The sequence below is a fragment of the Canis lupus genome, chromosome 26 (genome assembly GCF_003254725.2).
Source record: "Canis lupus dingo isolate Sandy chromosome 26, ASM325472v2, whole genome shotgun sequence".
NCBI classification, from domain to species: Eukaryota; Metazoa; Chordata; class Mammalia; order Carnivora; family Canidae; genus Canis; species Canis lupus.
This window is the reverse complement of record NC_064268.1, coordinates 9,788,898-9,811,364: the sequence shown is the minus strand read 5'-3', so window position 1 is coordinate 9,811,364 and position 22,467 is coordinate 9,788,898. Positions and strand designations below refer to the sequence as shown.

At 41.3% G+C, this 22,467-nt stretch overlaps 2 protein-coding genes and 1 long non-coding RNA gene across 3 annotated transcripts in view; 2 read left to right on the top strand and 1 right to left on the bottom strand.

Moving 5' to 3' along the window:
* The window catches only part of TMEM116 (transmembrane protein 116), a 138,400-nt gene extending 129,680 nt beyond the window's left edge, over positions 1–8,720 (top strand). Inside the window, exon 13 of the mRNA XM_049101821.1 lies at positions 5,750–8,720. The gene's annotated coding sequence lies outside the window, so the exon portion shown is untranslated. The remainder of the gene's footprint in view (positions 1–5,749) is intronic.
* On the bottom strand, positions 7,761–11,179 carry LOC112676566 (disintegrin and metalloproteinase domain-containing protein 1a-like). The gene has a single exon (XM_025473990.3). The coding sequence runs from the start codon at positions 10,787–10,789 to the stop codon at positions 8,291–8,293; it is 2,499 nt and encodes an 832-aa protein (XP_025329775.1). The 5' UTR covers positions 10,790–11,179; the 3' UTR covers positions 7,761–8,290.
* Positions 11,180–18,962: 7,783 nt separating this feature from the next.
* Positions 18,963–22,467, top strand: part of LOC125753724 (uncharacterized) — a 34,757-nt gene continuing 31,252 nt past the window's right edge. The window contains exon 1 of the long non-coding RNA XR_007406178.1: positions 18,963–19,388. This is a non-coding gene — a long non-coding RNA (uncharacterized LOC125753724). The remainder of the gene's footprint in view (positions 19,389–22,467) is intronic.

Below are 22,467 nucleotides of genomic sequence, written 5' to 3'. Positions count from 1 at the left end.
CCTGTGTCTCTGCCTCTCTGTGTGTGTGTGTCTCTCATGAATAAATAAATAAAATCTTTAAAAAAATGTAATTTATTTTTTTTATTTAAATTCAACTTGCCAACGTGTAGTACATCATTAGTTTCAGATGCAGTTTTCAATAACTCATCAGTTGCATATAACACTCAGTGCTCATCACATCATGTGCCCTCCTAAATGCCTGTCATTTAGTTACCCTATCCCCCACTCACCTCCCCTTCACCAACCCCCAGTTAGTTTCCCAGAGTTAAGAATCTCTTATGGTTTGTCTTCCTCTCTGATTTTTCCCCATTCAGGTTCCCATCCTTCCCTATGGTCCCTTTCACTATTTCTTATATTCTGCATATGAGCAAAACCATTTAATTGTCTTTCTCCAAATGACTTATTTCACTTAATCATAATACTCTACAGTTCCGTCTACACTGATGTAAATGGTAGGTATTTATCCTTTCTGGTGGCTGAATTATATTACCTTGTATGTACATACCACATCTTCTTTATCCATTCATCTGTCAAAGGAAATCTTGGCTCCATCCACAGTTTGGTCATTATGGACATTACTGCTATGAACATTGGTGTGCAGGTGTCCCTTCATTTCACTACATCTGTATCTTTGGGGTAAATATCCAGTAGTGCAATTGCTGGGTCTTAGGGTCACTCTATCTTTAACTTCTTGAGAAACCTCCATATTGTTATCTGGAGTGGCTGTACCAGCTTGCATTCCCACCAACAGCATAAGAAGGCTCCCCTTTCTTCCACATACTCGCTAACATTTGTTGTTTTTTTTTTAATTTTTATTTATTTATGATAGTCACAGAGAGAGAGAGAGGCGCAGAGACACAGGCAGAGGGAGAATCAGGCTCCATGCACCGGGAGCCCGATGTGGGACTCAATCCCGGGTCTCCAGGATCGCGCCCTGGGCCAAAGGCAGGCGCCAAACCGCTGTGCCACCCAGGGATCCCCATTTGTTGTTTTAATGTCACTAACATTTGAAATCATTTCCTGATTTCTGTGCATTGATTTTGTATCCTGTCATTTTGCTAAATTCCTGTGTGAGTTTTAGCAATTTTGAGGTAGAGTCTTTTGGGTTTTCCATATAGAGTTTCAGGTCATCTGCAAAGAGTGAGAGTTTGACTTCTTTGCCTATTCAGATGCCTTTTATTTCGTTTTGTTGTCAGATTGCTATCTACTCATCTTTCTTAACTTTGAGTCTGGATCACTTATTTTTATCCTATGAGCATCAGTCTTTTTCTTTTCTTTTCTTTTCTTTTTTTTTTTTGCAGATTTCTTTTTTTTAATTTATTTTTTATTGGTGTCCAATTTGCCAACATATAGAATTACACCCAGTGCTCATCCCATCAAGTGACCCCCTCAATGCCCGTCACCCAGTCACCCCCACCCCCGGCCCACCTCCCCTTCCACCACCCCTAGTTCATTTCCCAGAGTTAGGAGTTTCTCATGTTCTGTCTCCCTTTCTGATATTTCCCACTCATTTTGCATCAGTCTTTTTCAACCATAAACTGAATACATCAAAAATATCTTGCACGGTTATCTTGAGGATTACTAGTATGGAAAACTTTTAGACTTCTGCTCAGCACAAAATGTGCAATAAATATCATTCCAGGTTACCATTATTTTCCTTTATTACATATCATATTAGCAAATTAGGCCATTATAGGGGATTTCCTGCTTATCCCACAATCTTATCCCTCTCAATCTCCACAAGTTATAAACCACAGAAATTCCTATTTAGAATCTATCTCTGAAATGAAGACCTAGTTTATGCTTTACAAAGATTTCACCTAAATTTAACTAGATTAAACCATCTCAGGGACTCCTGGATGGCTCAGTGGTTGAGCACTGACTTTTGGCTCAGGTCATGATCCGGGAGTCCTGGGATTGAGTCCCTCATCAGGCTCCCCACAAGGAGCTTGCTTCTCCTTTTGCCTATGTCTCTGCCTCTCTCTCTGTGTGTTCTCTCATAAATAAATAAATAAATAAATAAATAAATAAATAAATAAATAAAATCTTTTAAAAAACTGTCTTCCTCTTTGTAATACTTAATCTTCTTGAATATATATTTGGTGGGAAAAAATTTATCAGGAAATTAATTATATAAGAAGAGGAACTGGTAGACCTGGCAGACTAAGAATCACCAGGGAAATACAAATCAAAACCACAGTGAGATAGCACCTCCCACCAGTCAGAATGGCTCAAATTAACAACTCAGGAAACAACAAATGTTGATGAGGATCAAAAAGGGGAAACCTCTTATACTGCTGGTGGGAAGGCAAACTGGTACCACCAGTCTAGATAACAGTTTGGAGGTTCCTCAAAAAGTTAAAAATTGAGCTACTCTATGACCCAGCAATGGCACTACTAAGTATCCAAAGGATACAAAATAGTGATTTGGGGAACCCTGGGTGGCACAGCAGTTTAGCGCCTGCCTTTGGCCCAGGGCGCGATCCTGGAGACCCGGGATCGAATCCCACGTCGGGCTCCCGGTGCATGGAGCCTGCTTCTCTCTCTGCCTGTCTCTGCCTCTCTCTCTCTCTCTCTCTGTGACTATCATAAATAAATAAAAAATTAAAAAAAAAAACAAAATAATGATTCGAAGGGGTACCCCAATGTTTATAAGCAGCAATGTCCACAATAGCCAAAATATGGAAAGAGCCCACATGTGCATCAACTGATGAATGGATGAAGATGTGGGGTGTGTGAGTGCGTGTGTGTGTGTGTATGTATGTATATATACATACATATATAAGGAATATTACTCAGCCATCAAAAAGAGTAAAATCTTGCCATTTGCAACAACATGGATGGAAATAGAGGATATTGTGCTAAGTAAAATAAGTCAGCCAGAGAAAGACAAATACCATATGATTTCACTGATATGTGGAATTCAAGAAACAAAACTGATGAACATAGGGGAAGGGAAGGAAAAATAAGGTAAAATAAAAACAGAGAAAGAGGCAAACCATCAGAGACTCTTAATAGGGAACAAACTGGATGCCTGGGTGGCTCAGTTGGTTAAGCATCTGCCTTCAGCTCAGGTCAAGATCTCAGGGTCCTAGATGGAGTCTGCAAGGAGTCTGCTTCTCCCTCTCCCTTTTCTCCTCCTCCTCCCCTGCTTGTGCTATCTCTCACTTGCTCTCTCAAGTAAGTAAATAAATAAAATATTTTTTTAAAAAAAGCAATAGGGACTAAAGAGTTGTTGGAGGGGAAGTGGGTAGGAACATTGAGTAAATGGGTGATGGGCATTGACGAGGGCAGTTGATGGAATGAGCACTGAATGTTATATGCAAGTAATGAATCACTAAATCCTACCCCTGAAACTAATACACTATATGTTAACTAACTTGAATTTTTAAAAAATCTAAAATACATAAAAATATACAAAAAAATCTAAAATAAAAAATAAGAGCTTCCACAGCAAAGGAAACCATCAACAAAATGAAAAGGCAGCTACTGGATGGAAGAAAATATTTGCAAATTGTGTATTTAATAAGGGATTAATATCTAAAATATAAAAAAGAACTCCAGCAACTAAATAGCAATAAAACAATCCAATTAAAAAATTGGCAGACCATCTGTATAGATATTCTTCCAAAGAAAACATACAAGATGGCCAAGAGGTCCATAAAAAGGAGCTCAGTGTTACTAATCATCAGGGAAATGCAAATCAAAGCTGCAGTGAGATATCTTACACCTGTTAGAATGGTTATTAAAAAGACTCAAAATCAGGACACCTGGGTGGCTCAGCGGTTAAGCATCTGCCTTCGGCTCAGGGTATGATCCCGGAGTTCTGGGATCGAGTCCCACATCAGGCTCCTACAGGGAGCCTGCTTCTCCCTCTGTCTCTGTCCCTGCTTCTCTCTGTGTCTCTCATGAATAAATAAATAAATCTTTAAAAAAAAATTGAAATAACAAGTGGTGGCTAGGATGTGGACAAAAAGGGAACCCTTTTGCACTGTTGGGGGAAATGTAAATTGGTGCAGCCACTATGAAAAGCAGTATGGAGGTCCCTTAAGAAATTCAAAATAGAACCATGATATGATTTAGTAATTCCACTACTGGCTATCCAAAGGAAACAAGCACTAAATTGAAAAGATATCTGCACCTCCATATTCATTGCAGCATTGTTTACAATAGCCAAAACATGGAAGCAACTATATGTTTATCATTGGATGAATGGAAAAGAATATGTGAGATATATAGGTACATATAATATACATATATGTATTTATTTTATATGTATATTTACATATTATATATTTTATGTATATTATATATATGTATACATATAAAATCTAATGATATATATCTACTATATATAAAGGAATATTGTATACAATGTATATATTCAACATTATTCAGCAATAAAAAAGAAGGAAATCTTGCCATTTATAACAACATGGATGGACTTGAGAATTCTTTTTTTTTTATATTTTTAAAGGTTTTTAATTTATTCATCTGAGAGAGAGCAAATGAGCAAGCGAGAACATGAGCAGCGAGAGGGGCAGGGGCAGAGGGAGAGGGAGAAGCAGACTGTCTGCTGAGCAGGGAGCCCAACATGGGGCTTGATCCTAGGACCCCAGGTTCACTACCTGAACAGAAGGTAGATACTTAACTGACTGAGCCACCCAGGCACCCTGACAGAATTCTAAGTAAAATAAGTCACTAGAGAAATACCAATACTATATCATCTCAATTGTATGTGGAATCTGAAAACAAGCAAAAAGCAAAAATAGATACAGAGAACAAATAAGTTGCCAGAGGCAGGGGATGAGAGGGTTGATGAAATGGTAAAGGTAGCCAAAAAATAGAGACTTTCAGTTATAGAATAAATAAGTCCTGGAGATACAATAAACAACATGATGACTAATTAATACTGTATTATGTATTTGAAAATTACTGAGAGAGTAGAACTTAAAAGTTCTAGTAGAACTTAAAAGTTCTTATCGTAAGAAAAAAAACTGGGGGATCCCCAGGTGGCTCAGTGATTTAGCGCCTACCTTCAGCCCAGGGCATGATCCTGGAGACCCGGGATGGAGTCCCGCGTCGAGCTCCCTGCATGGAGCCTGCTTCTCCCTCTGCCTGTGTCTCTGCCTCTCTCTCTCTGTCTCTCATGAATGAGTAAATAAAATCTTTAAAAAGAAAGAAAGAAAGAAAGAAAGAAAGAAAGAAAGAAAGAAAGAAAGAAAGAAAGAAAGGAAAGAAAGAAAGAAAGAAGAAAGAGTGTGGTGATAGATGTTAACTAGACTTAACCATGGCAACCATTTCACCATATTTGCAAATACGAATCATTATGTTGTATACCTGAAACTCATGTAATGTTATATGTCAATTATAATTCAAAATTTAAAAATAGGGGATCCCTGGGTGGCTCAGTGGTTTAGCACCTGCCTTTGGCCCAGGGCATGATCCTGGAGTCCTGGGGTCAGGTCCCGCATTGGGCTCCCTGCATGGAGCCTGCTTCTCCCTCTGCCCGTGTCTCTGCCTCTCTTTCTCTCTGTGTCTCTCATGAATAAATAAAATCTTTTTTAAAAATTTAAAAATAAGCTTAAAAATGAAGTTTGAACATACAAAAAGCTAAATTTTTGTCAGACTAATTTCATGCTTTGTCTTTATTGTGGGGGTAATTATATTAATGTGAGGTTATGATGACATGATCTGGGTTGTCAGTAAATTACTTTTTTTATTTCTTTCCCCTCTCACTGGGCCCCAGAGAATGTGGTGGAGTCTGATTCCAGACAAGGATATTCTCACAAGCAGTCCTACAGGAACAAGAGAGGGTGTTGGGTCAGGTCTGAGGAAGAGACAGCTTATCCAAGTCCACCAGCAGGGCATGATGCCTGGACTTCAGGAGCATTAATACATATCTGTAGCATTCAAATATTTTTCTTTTTCACATTGTAATTTCCCTTTGTCCCCCACTCTACCCCCCAAATCTGGATAAAAATGTAGAGCCTGGACATGACTATGGTTTGAGGAACTAAGGGAAGGGCCTGGGTATTTTCTGGCCTAAGGCAGCACAAAAAGGATAATAGCTGCCCAGGTAAAAGATAGCAGTAAGTTTTAGGGGAGCAAGTAGCTGGTGACTGCTGACTCAGATGTTTGAAACATGCAAGCTTTCATCAAAATCCCCCAAATGTAATATGGAGAGGAATCAGTTGAAAAAGCATACTTTCTAGAGGCAGTCACATGCGATGTAGAACTGTTGTCACCCAAACTTTACAAGAAACTGATCCTCAAACATGGAGATTTCACAACCTAAGTTACATCTAACTGCTTTTTCCTGCCCACATTAAAACTAGCCTCCTCCTTTACCGTAGTCTATCCTAATGTGGTTCAACGTTCATTTGCTGGAATTCAAGATTTTTATTTTATTTTATGTTTGGAATTCAAGATGTTATAAACTTTTTATTACTTGATAATTTCTAAATGTTTAGCAATCCCAGTGCCTGGGATTGGTGCAGTCAGCTAAGCATCCAACTCTTGGTTTCAATTCAGGTCATGATCTCAGGATCCTGGGATCGAGCCCACTGTTGGGCTCCAAGCTCAGCAAAAAGTCTGCCTAGAGTTCCCTCTCCCTCCCCCTCCACCCCTCCCCTCCTTCTAAAATGAATAAATCTGTTTTAAAAAATTGGTCTGCCTCAGTATTACACTAAGTAAGATTTTTGTTGTGCTAAGGAATAGCAAGAGGCATTCAGCCAAGGAAATGAATTTGGCCTTATCTATATTTTAAGGTTATCTCCAGTTAATTATTCATAATAGACTTTTATTAAGCATTTATAATATGCTGAATCCAAGCACTGAGTAAGATGACAACCTGCCATTCCCTGATGTCAAGATGTAATAGGAGAAAAGACATTTTCATTGATAATTTTTATGCAATTTGGGAGTTCATAGTAGAGGTCAATTAGGGACCTGTTGAGTGCCTTCCTCATCACTTTTTACCATAAGAAAAGACCCATGAGGAAGTGGAGAATAGTGATTGAGCCATACCTGAGGAGAGATGCAGGTTCCACCACTTACCAGTTCTAGAGCAAATTTTCTTTGCTTCCTCATCAACAACATGGAGGTTTCATAGGGAACTTGGGAAGATGAAGTGGAAACAATGAATGCAAAGTATTTATCACAATTCTTGCCACAAAATAACATTAATGTTATACTTGCTTTGTGCTTCTTCACAGAGAAGTATCTACCACCTCTAAGCACTGTTAACCTGTAATTGGAGAGATTCCTTCTGATGTCAGTGAACAAGTTAATAATTTCAATACATTAAAAAATAGAAGATAAAAATTTAGTTTTATACACGTACTTAGCACTGTCGGAGGTTAGGGTCTCTATACTCATAAAATTAGCATAAATACAGTTTTCTAAGTCTAGGTGATATTCATCAGACACAAGATATTTGGAGGTTTGAAATTCATCCCATGAAGATGATTAAAGAGGAAAGGCTATGAAAGCTGCTCTAAAGAAAAATAATTGAAACCTTGTGGGTGAAAAGGGAGTATGGCTATAGGAAGGTTTTGGGAATACTGGGAAGTAATAAGTTGGGTATACATGCATCATGTTAAACATCTGCCAGATTTGAAAAGGAGTATGATTTTAACACTTGCCCCTTGACCTTGGGACAATCAGGCTTTTCTGGTTTCCCAGGTATGGTATATCCCACAGAGTCCTAGAATAAAATGGACTTAATAACTATGCCAAGTGGAATCTGAAGAGATAAATAATCAGAATAGGGTTTTATTTATTTTTGGATTTAAACGCTCATTTCATGAATATACATTTATAAGGCAAATTTAAATGATCACATAAACAGCTGTCCTCATAATAGGTACTGGTTACTTATATAGTGAAAGTAATAAATGCAGGTAAATATGGTAGTATATGTCAAACAACTTAGACGAAAGATGGTATGTACTAAAGGAGTTTCTGGTGAATGGAAAAATTGGCCCGAGACAAAGATACTGATGTTGTATACAGATGCATGCGAAGAGTTCAAATGAAATGTGGAAAAGTAAAAAGTAGTAGAATATTTAATATATTAAATAAATAAAACCTTACATACTAAAATGAGTTTAAAAAAAAGTGAGTGGTGAATCCCTCCTCCTACATTAGTATATTTTTATAGACTGTATTTCTAGTCAGAGCCACTGGAGCTGTCATTCCCACTTCATCTTTACTTCCCTGAGCCTCTCATTCCCATTCAGTGCTTGAGATGTCTGACATATTTGGCTTCTTTCTCCCACTACTTCTCTTATGGCTCGGATTCTTCCTCCTCTTCCTCTTCCTCTTCCTCTTCTTCTTCTTCCTCTTCCTCTTCCTCTTCTTCCTCTTCTTGCCTTTCCTCTTCCACTACCTCTTCTGGAGCAGCCATTTCAGGCTCTGCTTCTGGGGGCTTTACTGCAGCCTCAGCTGGACCCTTTTCTGTGGGCTCTGGAGGAGCTCCTCTTGCACGTTTACAAATGATAATGATACAAATAATTACGACTAATAATATTAGGAAGGAAAATACCAAAGATGATATGATAATTTGGTCTAAGAAACCATCCTCACGTTTTTCAACAATGGTAGTGGTTTCAGGTCCCTTTACTGCAGCAGGAGAGCCACTGTCCACACTACCCCCAGTTCCTATAGTTTTGCAGTTAGGTGGGGCATAGCCAGCCTCACAATGGCAGTGCTTTAAATTGTTGCAAACTCCTCTCCCATTACACATTTCTTTTGGTTCACAGTCATAGTTGAGCACAGCATAATCAACACAGGAGAAATTATAACAAATTTTTTCTGGGGCACAAAGAGTGCCAATTTCCACATAACCATCATCAGGGATATCGGTAACATTATAAACATCCATGCTCCAACACCAGTCATCTCTATAAGGAATCTGGACCATTGTATGCATGGGTTTGATATCTGGCATATTTTTAATATTTGTACATATAACTTTCCCACAATATATGTTTTCATCTGTGCACTTAACATATTGTTGGCTTTCTGAAGTGGGAAGGCCACAGTTTCCAAACCGATCCCCTTTAGTGTTCATGGAAATGTAACAGTCTTCTGGGGCAGACCTTGCAGGGTACCCAAAAACACTTACACATTGAAAATCGAGAGTCTTACACTGACCCTGAACACAATAGTGAACTCTTTGACAAGATGTACCATCTTGCTTGTATGTGTTAGTGGGGCATCTGTCAGAGATACCATCACAATACTCTGGAAGGTCACACTCTCCCAAAGCAGAGCGACACATCAGTCCCTGTTCTGCATAATCACATGTATCTTTACAGCAAGGTCCATGACTACACTTTGCTTTTGGCTTCAGGTGACATGTTTGGTCACAGCAAAGGTTATTACCACAGTCAGGTCCACAATCACATTGTTCATCCTCCTCCAACACACCATTTCCACACGTGGCTTGCCTACGCAGGCGACCTTTGGGCCGAGGCTTGTTAAATAGGCAGGCCCCTTTATGCTCCCGGAGGAACTTGTAGAAGTAGTCAGAGCTGCAGTTGCTGAAGCCACTTTCCTTAGTGATATTTTCATGCATGAGGCAAAAGTGTTTATCTTTACAAATGCAGGCTGAGTGGTCGTGCTGAATACCCAAGTTGTGCCCGAGCTCATGGACCATGAGCGCTGCAAACAGGAGGACATCTTCATGATGGAAGGATTCAACGGCTGTTGCAAAGCCTCCCGAACAGGCACCATTGAGAAATGCCTGCCCCGCATCCCCTTCAGGATGATGTCCAACGATCATGTGGGCAACATCGTGCTCCACACGATGGAACAGCTTCTCCTGTCTCCAGCTATTGAAATTCCTGAGTGTAACTCGCAAGTCCGCTGGGACTTCTATGAGGTCCCCCTCGGTCCAGATCTCCATTCCAGCCAACACCACCTCTGTGTTTATTCCCCTAGTGAAGATGTTGGCCAGAGCGGTGATGTCCATTACTCTCTGGACTGTCTCATTGACGTTACTGCCCCACATTTGGAACCGCTGGTGGTTGACCACGACAAACATCTCCACGTACTTGGTGTGTGACCAAAAGGAGGACGGTGCCTGTAGACTGCGAGGCTCCCTGCTCCCTTGTTGCCGGCTGGTGGACACCACTTGGCTGCCTTTGGAAGTGACATTACAGGAGACTCGAGCTTGGTGTGCCATGGTGTACAGCACATGTTCAAACCGTTTTGAAGTGTCCATGGGCTCAATGCCATAGGGTTTTCCCTCCCTAATCAGGATGCCCCTGAGGCCCGAACAGGTGTTGAGAGAAACAAAAGAACCTGGGACTCCTTCTATGTAGCCTTCATAGTGACAGTCATGCGAGATGAAAGGCATTTCTTGCCCCAGGACACCATTGTGGTAGCTGAAGACTGGAAAGTTACTCACAAAATAGTCTCTCTTCACCTTCAGGTGAATCACCTGTTTCTGGCCCTGCATTAATAGTACATAGGATGCCTTTTCCCCTGGGTCTTCCCTTCCCTTGGCTGTCAGACTCTTGGGGATGACTGTTTCATAAGAAGAGTAATATACAGATCCAGGGTCACAGTACAAGCTTGGCAAGAAAATCAGTACCAACAGCAACAAAACCCCCAACCTGACACACAGAGGTCCTGGTGCTACCAGTGCCCGCCTCAAGTCCTTCACGTGGGGAGCCCAAGTCTGAAACACTTGGCCAGCCTCGTAGGTAACCACTTGGTATTTCTGCAGAGAAGACAAGGAGGCAGAGTGTCTCAAAGAAGCTGCCATGGATATGGCCATTGTGAATCAGCTGATGGTGGGTGGCCTGCGTCCATCAGCAGCAGCTCTCCCTGACACACAGACCCTCAGTCACAGGCATTAGCTCCAGATCTCTTCTGGCTGCATAAAGGGTGGCTACTGTCTACCTGTGAGAGGCACAGCCTCTGGCTGTGTCCTTTCCAGTCTTTCTGATCTGTTATCCTTCAGATAGTGTCCTTTCTCTGTGACTTCTTTCCACAGCATCAGCTTCAGTGCACCTTGGCTAAAGTCCTTCCGACATCATAGGCTGATATAATCATGAAGGACTGCAAACTCTAAAATGCAAGACCCTACCTTGAGAGTGGAAACAAAACCTCCATGCCTTCTCAACTGTGCCACACAGAATGCCCCACCCCCACCCCTCTGGTCGTCCGTTGCTTGGCTAACTCCAAGTGTTCCAGACCAGGGGGATTGGACATCTTTGGTGAGCACACTCTGTCGCTCACTTCCCCTCTTCTAAAACTCTTGCTCTGTGATACACAGACATCATAATTCAGATTGTTCTTTATCCCTCGATGGCATTATAGTGATATGCACACCTCACAGGCCGGTCTGTTAGCTAAGGCAGATAGAGTGGTGGCACTGTGGCCACAGGACAGACTCACGTGGACTGGTGACTCACGGGGCAAGGGCCAATAGTCCTCTCTGTTTTAACATCACCAAAGTTTGGTTTCTCGAGTTCTGTTTATAACACAGTCCAAACATGTGTATGGGGATGCTAATAGAGCGGTCTCCTCTTATGCATGAGTATCATGGCCATGTTGGTGGGTGCGTAGAGGCCCACAGCCTTCTCGAGATGGCCCTGACATACTGGTACACTAAGATTGTGCCTGTTCTGAACTAGATAATCCTGATAAAAGTCTCCCTTGTGTTAGAATATGGCCTCTGGGGGTTCAGCGACCTCTTCTGTCTGTTCATCTTTATACCCCTGGGTCTAGAAGAGGGCTTGTCCAAGAGTAGATGAACAAGAATTATTTATCAAGTGAACCCTGGTATGGGTACGGTGATGTCTCATCTGTTGTGTGTTATTTGTTTGTACTTGCTTGAATGCCTGCCCTGAATGGCTAAAAGTGTCTTCTGGGAAACCCACAACCATGCTGACTAATGGCATATTTGTGATTTCAGTGTGTGTATACCTCTTCCTATATTTTACCAGAAGTTCACTCTCCTGATTTCTTCCTGCCTCTTCTTTCACTGAGAAAAATGGAAGCAATCCAATGAGTACTTCTACATGTAGATGCCAGGTGAGCCCACCTGTATCTAGAGTCTCCTCCACTGTAGTGGATAAGTTGTCCATGCTCCAATCTAAGGCCGATCCTTCTGCTTGTATGCAGAGTCTCCTTCCCATTCAGTTGCTCACGGACTTTGTTCACTCTTCCAGTTCTCCCTTCTCCCTTTGACATCTTTTTTTTTTTAAGATTTATTTATTTATTCCTGAGACACACACACACACACACACAGAGAGAGAGAGAGAGAGAGAGGCAGAGACATAGGCAGAGGGAGAAGCAGGCTCCTCGCAGGGAGCCCGATGCAGGACTAGATCCCGGATCCGGAGATCACAACCTGGGCCGAAGGCAGGCACTCAACCGCTGAGCCACCCAGGCGTCCCTCCCTTTGACATTTTAAACATCTGTTTGTCCATTGGATCCAGTCTCATCATATGCTGTAATATCTCGCCCTTATGAAACCATCCTTCTCAGCCTATATCACTCTCCAGTTGCATCCAATTTCTCTTTTCCATTTCAAAATGAAACTCTTTGAAAGAGTGTATAAACATTCTGTTCCAGTTTGCACCACTCCTTTTTTCTTTTCTGAAATGTTTTACTTTGAATCACAGCACAAACACAAAGCATGCATAAGATGTAAATGTATTTTACAGTGAGTTATTAGAAAGAGAACAGCCGAGCCAGACACAAAAGGACAAATATTTTATGATTTCATTTATTTAAAAACATTTTATTCAAACTCAATGTAATTAATATATAGTGTATATTAGTTTCAGAGACAGAATTTAGGGATTCAGCAGTTGCGTATATAACACCCAGTGCTCATTCCATCAGGTGCCCTCCTTACGGCCGGCCCATCACCCAGTTACCCGGTCCCCCCTGCCCACCTTCCCCTCCAGCAACCCTCAGTTTGTTTCCTATAGTTGAGTCTCTTACGGTTTGTCTCCCTCTCTGTTTCCATCTTATTTTATTTTTCCTTCCTTTCTCCTGTGTCCATCTGTTTGGTTTCTTAAATTCCACATAGGAGTCAGATCTTGTATTTGTCTTTCTCTGACTCTTATTTCACTTAGCATAATACCCTCTAGTTTCATCCACGTCTTTCCAAATGGCAAGATTTCATTCTTTTAGATGGATGAATAGTATTCCATCTGTGTGTGTGTGTGTCTGTGTGTGTGTCCACACACCACGTCTTCTTTATCCATTCATCTGTCAATGGACATCTGGGCTTGTTCCATAGTTTAGCTACTATGGACATTGCTGCTGTAAACATTGGGGTCCAGATGCCCCCTTGGACCACTATGTTTGTAGCCTTTGCATAAATACCTAGTAGTGCCATTGCTGGGTTGTAGGGTAGCTTGATTTTTAACTTTTTGAGGAACCTCCACACTGTGTTCCACAGCGGCTACCAGTTTTCATTTCCACCCACAGTGTGAGAGGGTTCTTCTTTCTCCGCATCTCGCCAACATCTGCTGTTTCCTGAGTTGTTAATTTTAGCCATTCTGACCAGCTGGGAGGTGGTATCCCATTGTGGTTTTGATTTGTGTTTCCCTGATGCCGAGTGATGTTGAGTTTTGTTTTTGTTTTTGTTTTTGTTTTTTACCTGCCTATTAGCCATTTGTACGTCTTCTTTGGGAAATGTCTCTTCATGTCTTCTGCCCATTTCTTGACTGCAGACTTTGGTTTGGGGGTATTGGAGTTTGAAAGTTCTTTATAGACTTTGGATATTAGCCCTTTATCTGATATGTCATTTGTAAATATCTCCTCCTGTTCCATAGGTTGCCTTTTAGTTTTGCTGTTTCCTTTGCTGTGCAAAAGCTTTTTATCTTGATGAAATCTCAACAGTTCATTTTTGCTTTTGTTTCCCTTGCTTTGAAGACGTGTCTAGCAAGAAGTTGCTGCAGCTGAGGTCAAAGAGATTCCTGCCTGTGTTCTTCTCTAGGATTTTGATGGATTTCTGCCACACATTTAGGTCTTTCATTGATTTTGAGTTTATTTTTGTGTATGGTGTAAGAAAGTGGTCCTGTTTCATTCTTCTGCATGTGGCTGTGCAGTGTGAGTTATATATCAAGAAAGCTGTTATTAAAAGCTGTTGTTAAAAATAAATGTTGAGGGCAGCCCGGGTGGCTCAGCAGTTTAGCGCCTCCTTCAGCCCAGGGTATGATCCCGGAGACCTGGGATCGAGTCCCACGTTGGGCTCCCTGCATGGAGCCTGCTTCTCCCTCTGCCTGTGTCTGTGCCTCTTTCTCTCTCTGTGTCTCTCATGAATAAATAAATAAAATCTTTAAAAAAATAAAAATAAAAATAAATGTTGAACCACCCTTGCAGCCCAGGAACAAATCTCACTTGGTCATGGTGAATAATTCTTCTAATGTACTCTTGGATCCTATTAGCTAGTATCTAGGAGAGAATTTTTGCATCCATATTCGTCAGGGATATTGGTCTGTAATTCTCCTTTTTGGTGGGGTCTTTGTCTGGCATTGAGGTCAAGGTATTGCTGGCCTCGTGCAATGAGTTTGGAAGTCCTTTCATTTCTATCTTTTTGAAACAGCTTCAGAAGAAAAGGAATTAATTATTCTGTAAATGTTTGGTGGAGTGGCGCCTGGGTGACTCAGTGGTTGAGCATCTGTCTTTGGCTCAGGTCATGATCCCAGGGTCCTGGGATCAAGTCCCACATCGGGCTCCCTGTGCCTATGTGCTTCTCCCTCTGCCTATGTCTCTGCCTCTCTCTCTCTCTCTCTCTCTGCTCTCTCTCTCTCTCTCTCTCTCTGTGTGTGTATGTGCGAGTGATGAATAAATAAGTCAAAAATCTTTAAAGAGTAAAAGAAAAGAAAAGTTTGGTAGAATTCCCCTGGGAGGCCATCTGGCCCTGGACTCTTGTTTGTTGGGAGGTTTTTGATTACTGCTTCAATTTCTTTGCTGGTTGTGGGTCTGTTCAGGTTTTCTATTTCTTCCTGTTTCAGTTTTGGTAGTTTATGTGTTTCTAGGAATGCATCTTTTTCCTCCAGATTGCCTAATTTGTTGCCATATAATTGCTCATAATATTCTCTTGTAATTGCTTGTACTTCTCCAGTATTGGTTGTGGTCTCTCCTCTTTCAGTCATGATTTTGTTTGTTTGGGAGGAAGGCCTCTTTTCATTTTGATAAATCTGGCTAGGGGTTTGTCGATCATATTAATTCTTTCAAAGAACCAGCTCCTAGTTTCCTTGTGATCTGTTCTACTGTTGTTGTTTTTTTATTTCTGTGTCATTGATTTCTACTCTCGTCTTTATTATTTCTCTTCTCCTGCTGGATTTATGCTTTATTTGCTGTTCTGTTTCCAGCTCCTTTATGTGTATGTTCAGGCTGTGTATTTGAGACATTTCTTGTTTCTTGAGGAAGGTGCCTGTATTGCTATATACTTCCCTCTTAGGGCTGCCTTTGCTGCAGCCCAAAGATTCTTAACTATTGTGCTTCCATTTTCATTTCTTTCCATGTATTTTTTAAATTCTTCTTTACTTTCCTGGTTGACCCATTCATTCTTTAGTAGGATGCTCTTTAACCTCCATGTATTTGTGTCCCTTCCAAATTTTCTCTTGTGATTGAACTCAAGTTTTAAAGCATCGTGTTCTGAAAATATGCATGGTGTGAGCTCAATTGAATGTTCCATGTGCACTTGAGAAGAATGTCCATTCTCTTGCTTTAGGATGAAATGCTCTGAATAGGGTACCGGGGTGGCTCAGTTGGTTAAGTAGCTCTTTTCAGCTCAGGTCATGATCTCGGGGTCCTGGGACCGAGCTCCACAGCAGGCTCCCTGCTCAGTTGAGGATCTGCTTCTCCCTCTGCTCCTCCCCCACCTCCGTCCCACTCATGTGCTCTCTCTCTGTCTCTGTCTCTGTCTGTCTCTGTCTCTCTGTCTCTCTCCCAAATAAATAAAACCTAAAGAAGAAAAAAATGCTCTGAATATATCTGTGAAGTCTATCTGGTCCAGGGTGTCATCCAGGGCCCTTGTTCCCTTATTGATCTTCTGCTCAGATTATCTGTCCTTTGCCATGAGTGGGGTATTAAAGTCTGCTACTATTGTCAACATGTTTCTTTAATTCTGTTATTAATTGGTTTCTATAGTGGGTTGCCCCAAGTTAGGGGCATAAATGTTTATAATTGCTAGATCTTCTTGTTGGATAGACCTTTTTATTATATCATGTCCTTCTTCATCTCTTATTAATATCTAGTTCGTCTGATAGAAAGATTGCCACTCCAGCTTTCTTTTGATGTCCACTAGCATGACAAATCGTTCTCCACCCCCTCACTTTCAATCTGGAGGTGTTTTGGGGTCTAAAATGAGTCTCTTGTAGACAGCAAGATGAGTCTTGTTTTTTTTTTTTAATCCAATCTGATACCCTGTGTCTTTTGATTGGAGCATTATGTTCAGAGTAACTATTGTAAGATATTAATTTAGTGCCATTGTATTACCTGTAACACTGCTGTTTCTGTAGATTATCTCTGTTCCTTCCTGAGCTTTGTTACTTTGGGGCTCTCTTTTCACTCAAAGGATCCCCTTTAATATTTCTTGTGGGGCTGGTTTAGTGTTCATGAATTCTTTTAATTTTTCTTTGTCCTGGAAACTCTTTATCTCTCCTTCTATTCTGAATGGCAGCTTTGCTGGATAAAGTATTCTGGGCTGCATTTTTTTCCCCTTTAGCACATTGAATATATCATGCCAGTCCTTTCTGATCTGCCAGGTCTCGTGGACAAGTCTGTTGCCAGCCTTATGTTTCTACCCTTATAGGTTAGAGACCTCTTGTCTCAAGCTACTTTCATGATTTTCTCTTTATCTCTGAAATTTGCAAGCTTCACTATTCTGTGTTGGGGTGTTGACCTATTTTATTGATTTTGAGGGGGGTTCTCTGTGCCTCCTGGACTTGAATGCCTGTTTCCTTCCCCAGATTAGGGAAGTTCTCAGCTGTAATTTGTGTTCAAATAAGCCTCCTGCCCCCCTTCATCTTCTGGGACCCCTATTATTTGAATATTATTTCACTCTGTGGTCTCACTGATTTCTCAAAGTCTCCCTTTGTGATCCAGTACTTGTTTCTCTCTTTTTCTCAGCTTCCTTGGTTTCCATCATTTGATCTTCTATATCACTGACACTCTCTTCTGCCTTGTTTATCCAGGCTGTGAGACCTTCTCTTTTTAACTGCATCTCAATAATAGCATTTTTTATATTCACCCGATTAGATTTTAATTCTTTTATTTCTACAATAAGGGATTCTCTGCTGTCTTCTATGCTTTTTTCCAAGCATATTTCTTTATAATCATTGTTTTGAATTTCACTGCAACATCTTACTTATATCCATATTGATTAAATCCCTGGCAGCAAGTAGTACTTTCTCCTGTCCTTTCTTTTGGGGTGAGTGAGTTTCTCCATCTCAAAATTATGTCCAAAAAGAATAGAAGAAAGAGAGAGAAAGACAAAAATAACAACAGCATCACCAGAAAATACAAACAGGACTAACCAGAAGAAAACAGAAACAAAACGAAATAAGAAATCAAACAAGAAGTAAAACAAACAAAACAATAAACTAGATCCTGGGTATGTTTTGGCTTGTTTGTTAAGAGAAACTAGATCTCAAACTAGGAAAGAAAGGAAAACATATAAGTATATATGTTTATACATACAGACTCCAAAATACAGTAAAATACAATGAAAGGAAAACAAAAACTAAAAATGTATATATTAAAACAATTTTAAAGACTTGAACAGAGAATTGGAAAAATAAGAAACTAGCTGAAAAACAATAAAACCAAAAGATTAAAGAATAATTTTTTAAAACCATGAATGATATATCCTGTTTTCCGCAAAAGCTGAACTTTTGCAATCTCTATGATCGGTAAACTTGGTGCTAATGAGTTGTTCCTGCTGGTCTTCTGGGGGAGGGGCCTATTGCACTGATTCTCAGGTGTCCTTGCCTGGGTAGAATTGCACCCCCCTTACCAGGGGGCTGGGCTCAGCATAAGCAACTCTGGATTACACTATGTGACTCAATCACTCTTGTCTCCCTGGTTTTCATCCGAACTCTTTGTTCACCCAGCCTGTGACCGAGTGTTTTATCTCAGGCACATGACCCAGTTTTGAGTCTCCAAATGTTATGGACTCCCATGGCACAGACCCACGCCATTCCTCCCAAGAAAGGGGCGGGGGTGTCTGGCCCAGCTTCCGCCTTTTGCTGGGCCCCTGCCCAGGGCACAAAAGTAGGACCGTGCAGCAGTTCACAGTTTATGACAACACACAGCAGAAAGCCAGCTCCTGGACTCGCTGCTTTCAGCCAGCTTCCGAGCTCCCATGTCTGGAAACTCTGCCACACTCAGGCGCCTCCGTTCTTCTGGTGACCCCGGGGATCCTGAGGCCATGCTGTCCGACCTGGTTTTCCACCCTGCTTCTCCACCTGAGCACCCTCAAGCCAGGGGTGTCCTCTATTGTAGCAGACTTCTAAAAGTTCTGATTTTGTGCCCTACTGCTTATAATACTTTGCGGTAGCCTCCTCACGCAAGTTCCCACCCCTCTGCCCTATATCTTCCCATGTATTGCCCCGGATCACGTCTCCTCACCTCTTACCTTCCAAAAAGTGGTCACTTTTCTGTTTGTAGAATTGCAGCAATTCTTTTCTCAGATCTCTGGTTGATTTTGCAGGTGTTCAGAAAGATTTGGTAACTATCTAGCTGAATTCCAGGGACCAGACAAAAATTAAGGTCCCCTACTCCTGGGATCCTTGGGTGGCGCAGCGGTTTGGCGCCTGCCTTTGGCCCAGGGCGCGATCCCGTGGAGGCCCGGGATCGAATCCCACGTCGGGCTCCCGGTGCATGGAGCCTGCTTCTCCCTCTGCCTGTGTCTCTGCCTCTCTCTCTCTCTCTGTGACTATCATAAATAAATAAATTAAAAAAAAAAAAAAAAGGTCCCCTACTCCTCTGCCATCTTAACTCCTCCTCTGTGATTTCCTTTGGATGAGGTTCCTCAAATAGTCAAGTTCATGGAGGCAGAGTAGAATAGAGCTCTACTAGAATAGGGCTGGGGGAAAGAGTAACGGGGAAGTTATTGTCTAATGGGTGCAGAGTTTCAGTTTGGCATGATGACAGGTTCTGGAAATGGATGGTGCTGATGACCACACAACAGTGTGAATGTACATAATGCCACCGACCTGTACACTTAAAAATGGCCAGGATGGTTAGTTTTATGTTATGTATATTTGACTGAGGGAGCAAAACAGCTGTATATGTGCAGCACCAGTGCAGTAATCATCAGTTTCTCCATAGAAATCACCTGTGTGCCATTGCCAGTCACAAAGCCTCCTGCTTCAGAGATAATCATGATCCTGTCTCTTATGGTAACTACTTTCTCACTTTTTAAAAACGTGTCTTGCTTCCAAAATATGCACGCCAGTGTAATTGTGTACTTTTATTTTAGCTTGTCAACAATACACCTTTGTTGAGATACAATTCACATACCAAGAGTCCAGGTCAGTGGTTTGTAGCATGTTCTGGGAATTATGTAACCATCACCTCGGTCGATTTTAGAAGCTTTTCCCCACCCTCTCAAGAAAATTCTCATGTTCATTACCAGTCCCTCTTCATTCTCCCCTCCCCGAGCCCCCCTGGCCATCACCAGTGTGCTTTCTAGCTCTAGGACTTTGTCTGTTCCAGGTATTTCATAGCAATGCACTCCTACATGTCATAATAGTCTTCTGTGACTGCCTTATTTCACATCATATGTTTTCATGGATGAGCTGTGTAGCATGTGCCAGTACCTCATTTCCTTGGGGCCAAATAATAGATTCTTTTTGAATGAATGAATGAACCACATGTTACGTTTATTTTTTTTTGATCCAGCAGTCGAGCATTTTGGTTGTTTCCACTTTTTGGCTATTGTGAATAATATGCCGTGGATGTTTGAGTACAAGTTTTTGCTTGGACATATGTTTTCATTTCCCTTGGGTAGGTACTTGGGAGTAGAATTGCTCAGTCATGTGTTAACTCTATGTTTGGCCTTTTGAGGAACTGCCCAACTGTTTTCTGAAGCAGCCACGTAATTTTACATTCCTGCCAGCAGTGAATGAGGATTCCAACTTCTCCACATCCTCACTGACATTTGATACTTGCCTGTCTTTTTGGTTTTAGCCATCCCAGTGCATATAAAGGGGTATCTCATTATAGTTTTGATGTGCACTTTTCTGATACTTCATGATATTGCACATCCTTTCACAGTCTTACTGATTCTTTATTTCTTCTTTGGAGAAACGGCTATTCACATCCTGTACCCTTTTAAAATTGGGTGTCTTTTTCTTGTTGAGTTATAAGGGTTCTTAATATTTTTGGAGTACTAGTCCCTATCAGATACATGATCTGCTAATATTTTCTCCCATCCTGTGGGCTGTCTTTTCACTTTCCCAGTGCTAGTGTTTCTCTCAGAATGAAGAAGTATTTCATTTTTGTTCTCCCTGTTTTCTTTTTTATTGGGTTGAAACACACATAGCATAAAACTTACCATCGTCGCCGTTTTTAAGTGCACAGTTCAGTGGCATTAGATACATTCTTAATGTTGTGCTACCATCACCACTACCAATCCCCAGGACTCCTTTTCCTCTTATAACTTATAACTGACACTCTATAGTCATTGAGCTGTAAATCCCCATTGCCTCCTTGCCTTCAGCCCGTAGGAACCACCATTCTACTTTCTATCTCTATGACTGTGACTACTATGAGTGCCTCCCCTAAGTGCCTCCCCTAAGGACTCCCTAAGAATCCTACAAGATACTTCTTTTGGGGACTGGCTCATTTTGTTCCGCATAATGTCCTAAAGGCTCATCTGTGTTGTGGCACGTGTCAGATTTCTTTTCTTTCTAAAGGTGAGGAATGTTTCATTGTATGTATATGCCTCATTTTGCTTATCTGTTCATCATCCATCAATGGACACTTAGGTTGCTTCCATGTTTCAGCTATTGTGAATAGTGCTGCTGTGAACATGGACATGCAAATATCTCTTCAAGACCCTGCTTTCAGTTCTTTTGGGTGTATACCCAGAATTGGAATTGCTGTATCGTATGACAAGTCTATTTTTGATCTTGTGAGGAATCGTGACACCGTATTCCACAGCAGCTGTACCATTTTTCATTTTCAGCAGCAGCACACATGGGCTCCAGTTTCCTCCATGTCCTCTCTGACACGGGACATGTTATTTCCTGGGGTTTTTGTTTTTTGTTTTTTTGACAGAAGCCATCTTTATGGGTGGGTGGTGGTGTCTCACTGTAGTTTTGATTTGCATTTCCCTAATGATGAGTGACGGTGAGCATCTTTTTAGTGGTGCTCATGGGTCATTTGTGTATCCTCTTTGCAGCCGTGTCTCCTTGAGTCCTTTGCCCATATTTTTAATCAGGTTATTTTGTTGTTGTTGAGTTGTAGGAGTGTCTCTGTGTATTAGTCCCTTATCAGACACTTGATTTGCAAATATATTCTCCTGTTCTGTGGGTAGCCTTTTTCCTGTGTTAATAGTGTTTTTTGATGCACAAAATTTTTAAAGTGTTGTTGAAGCCTGTTTTGTCTATTTTCTGTTGCCTGCACATTTGGTGTCGTGCATCAGAAGGATCTTGGCCAAATCCAGTGCCGTGACACTTTTGCCTTATGTTTTCTTCTAAGAGTTTATAGCAAGGCACGTCCTGTGAATGGGGATTTTCTGGGCAACTGCTAGACGTAAAATTACCGACAGTTCGATGGCCGTGGGCCTTTTGGGGGGGCTTCAAACTGTTCTGCCCAGTCCACTGGGTGCTAGGTTGCCTGTTTTCACAGCTACCCGAGTAGCTATGATGCTGTTTTTCAAGGATAGTGAGGGCCTGAGGGAGAGGGATACGGGACTAGGGCAACTAAAACTTCCCGTAGCTTGCTGCTCTTATCAAGATTCAGCTGTTTTACTGTTTGTGTTTGAACAAACAAGCTTCACATGGTTCCTTGTCTTTGATTAATTTCCATACTTCGAAAAAGTGGACTCTGACTCTATTTGCCTTTGTCGTAACTGCTCATGTGGAGGAGGGAGTTTCTAGAGGACCTTATTTTAACATTTTGGAAACGTTTCCCATTTTACCTCTTAACTTCCTATGAATTCATACGAATGCGATGTGGCCTCTTTTGTTCCACATGGTATTTAAGTTTACACTTACTCTCTTGGGTGCCACCATAGTTCATTCCTTTCCATGTTGTACTACACCTGTCTTTCTCTGTGTGGATCAGTCACAACATTCTACTGAGGATCAGTGAACACAGGGTTCTTTTCTTTTCAAATACTATGAAGAGTGCTTCTCTGACCATTATTGTCCAGTAACATGATGCAAATAAGCAGAAGTGTATAGGGCATTTGCCTAAGAGTCAAAGAGCTGTTATAGGGTACTTGAGAAAATAAATTTAACTGGAAAATTA

Excerpts from the sequence above, each read along its gene's own strand:
- LOC112676566 (XM_025473990.3), bottom strand. The coding sequence starts at position 10,789 with ATGGCCATATCCATGGCAGCTTCTTTGAGACACTCTGCCTCCTTGTCT.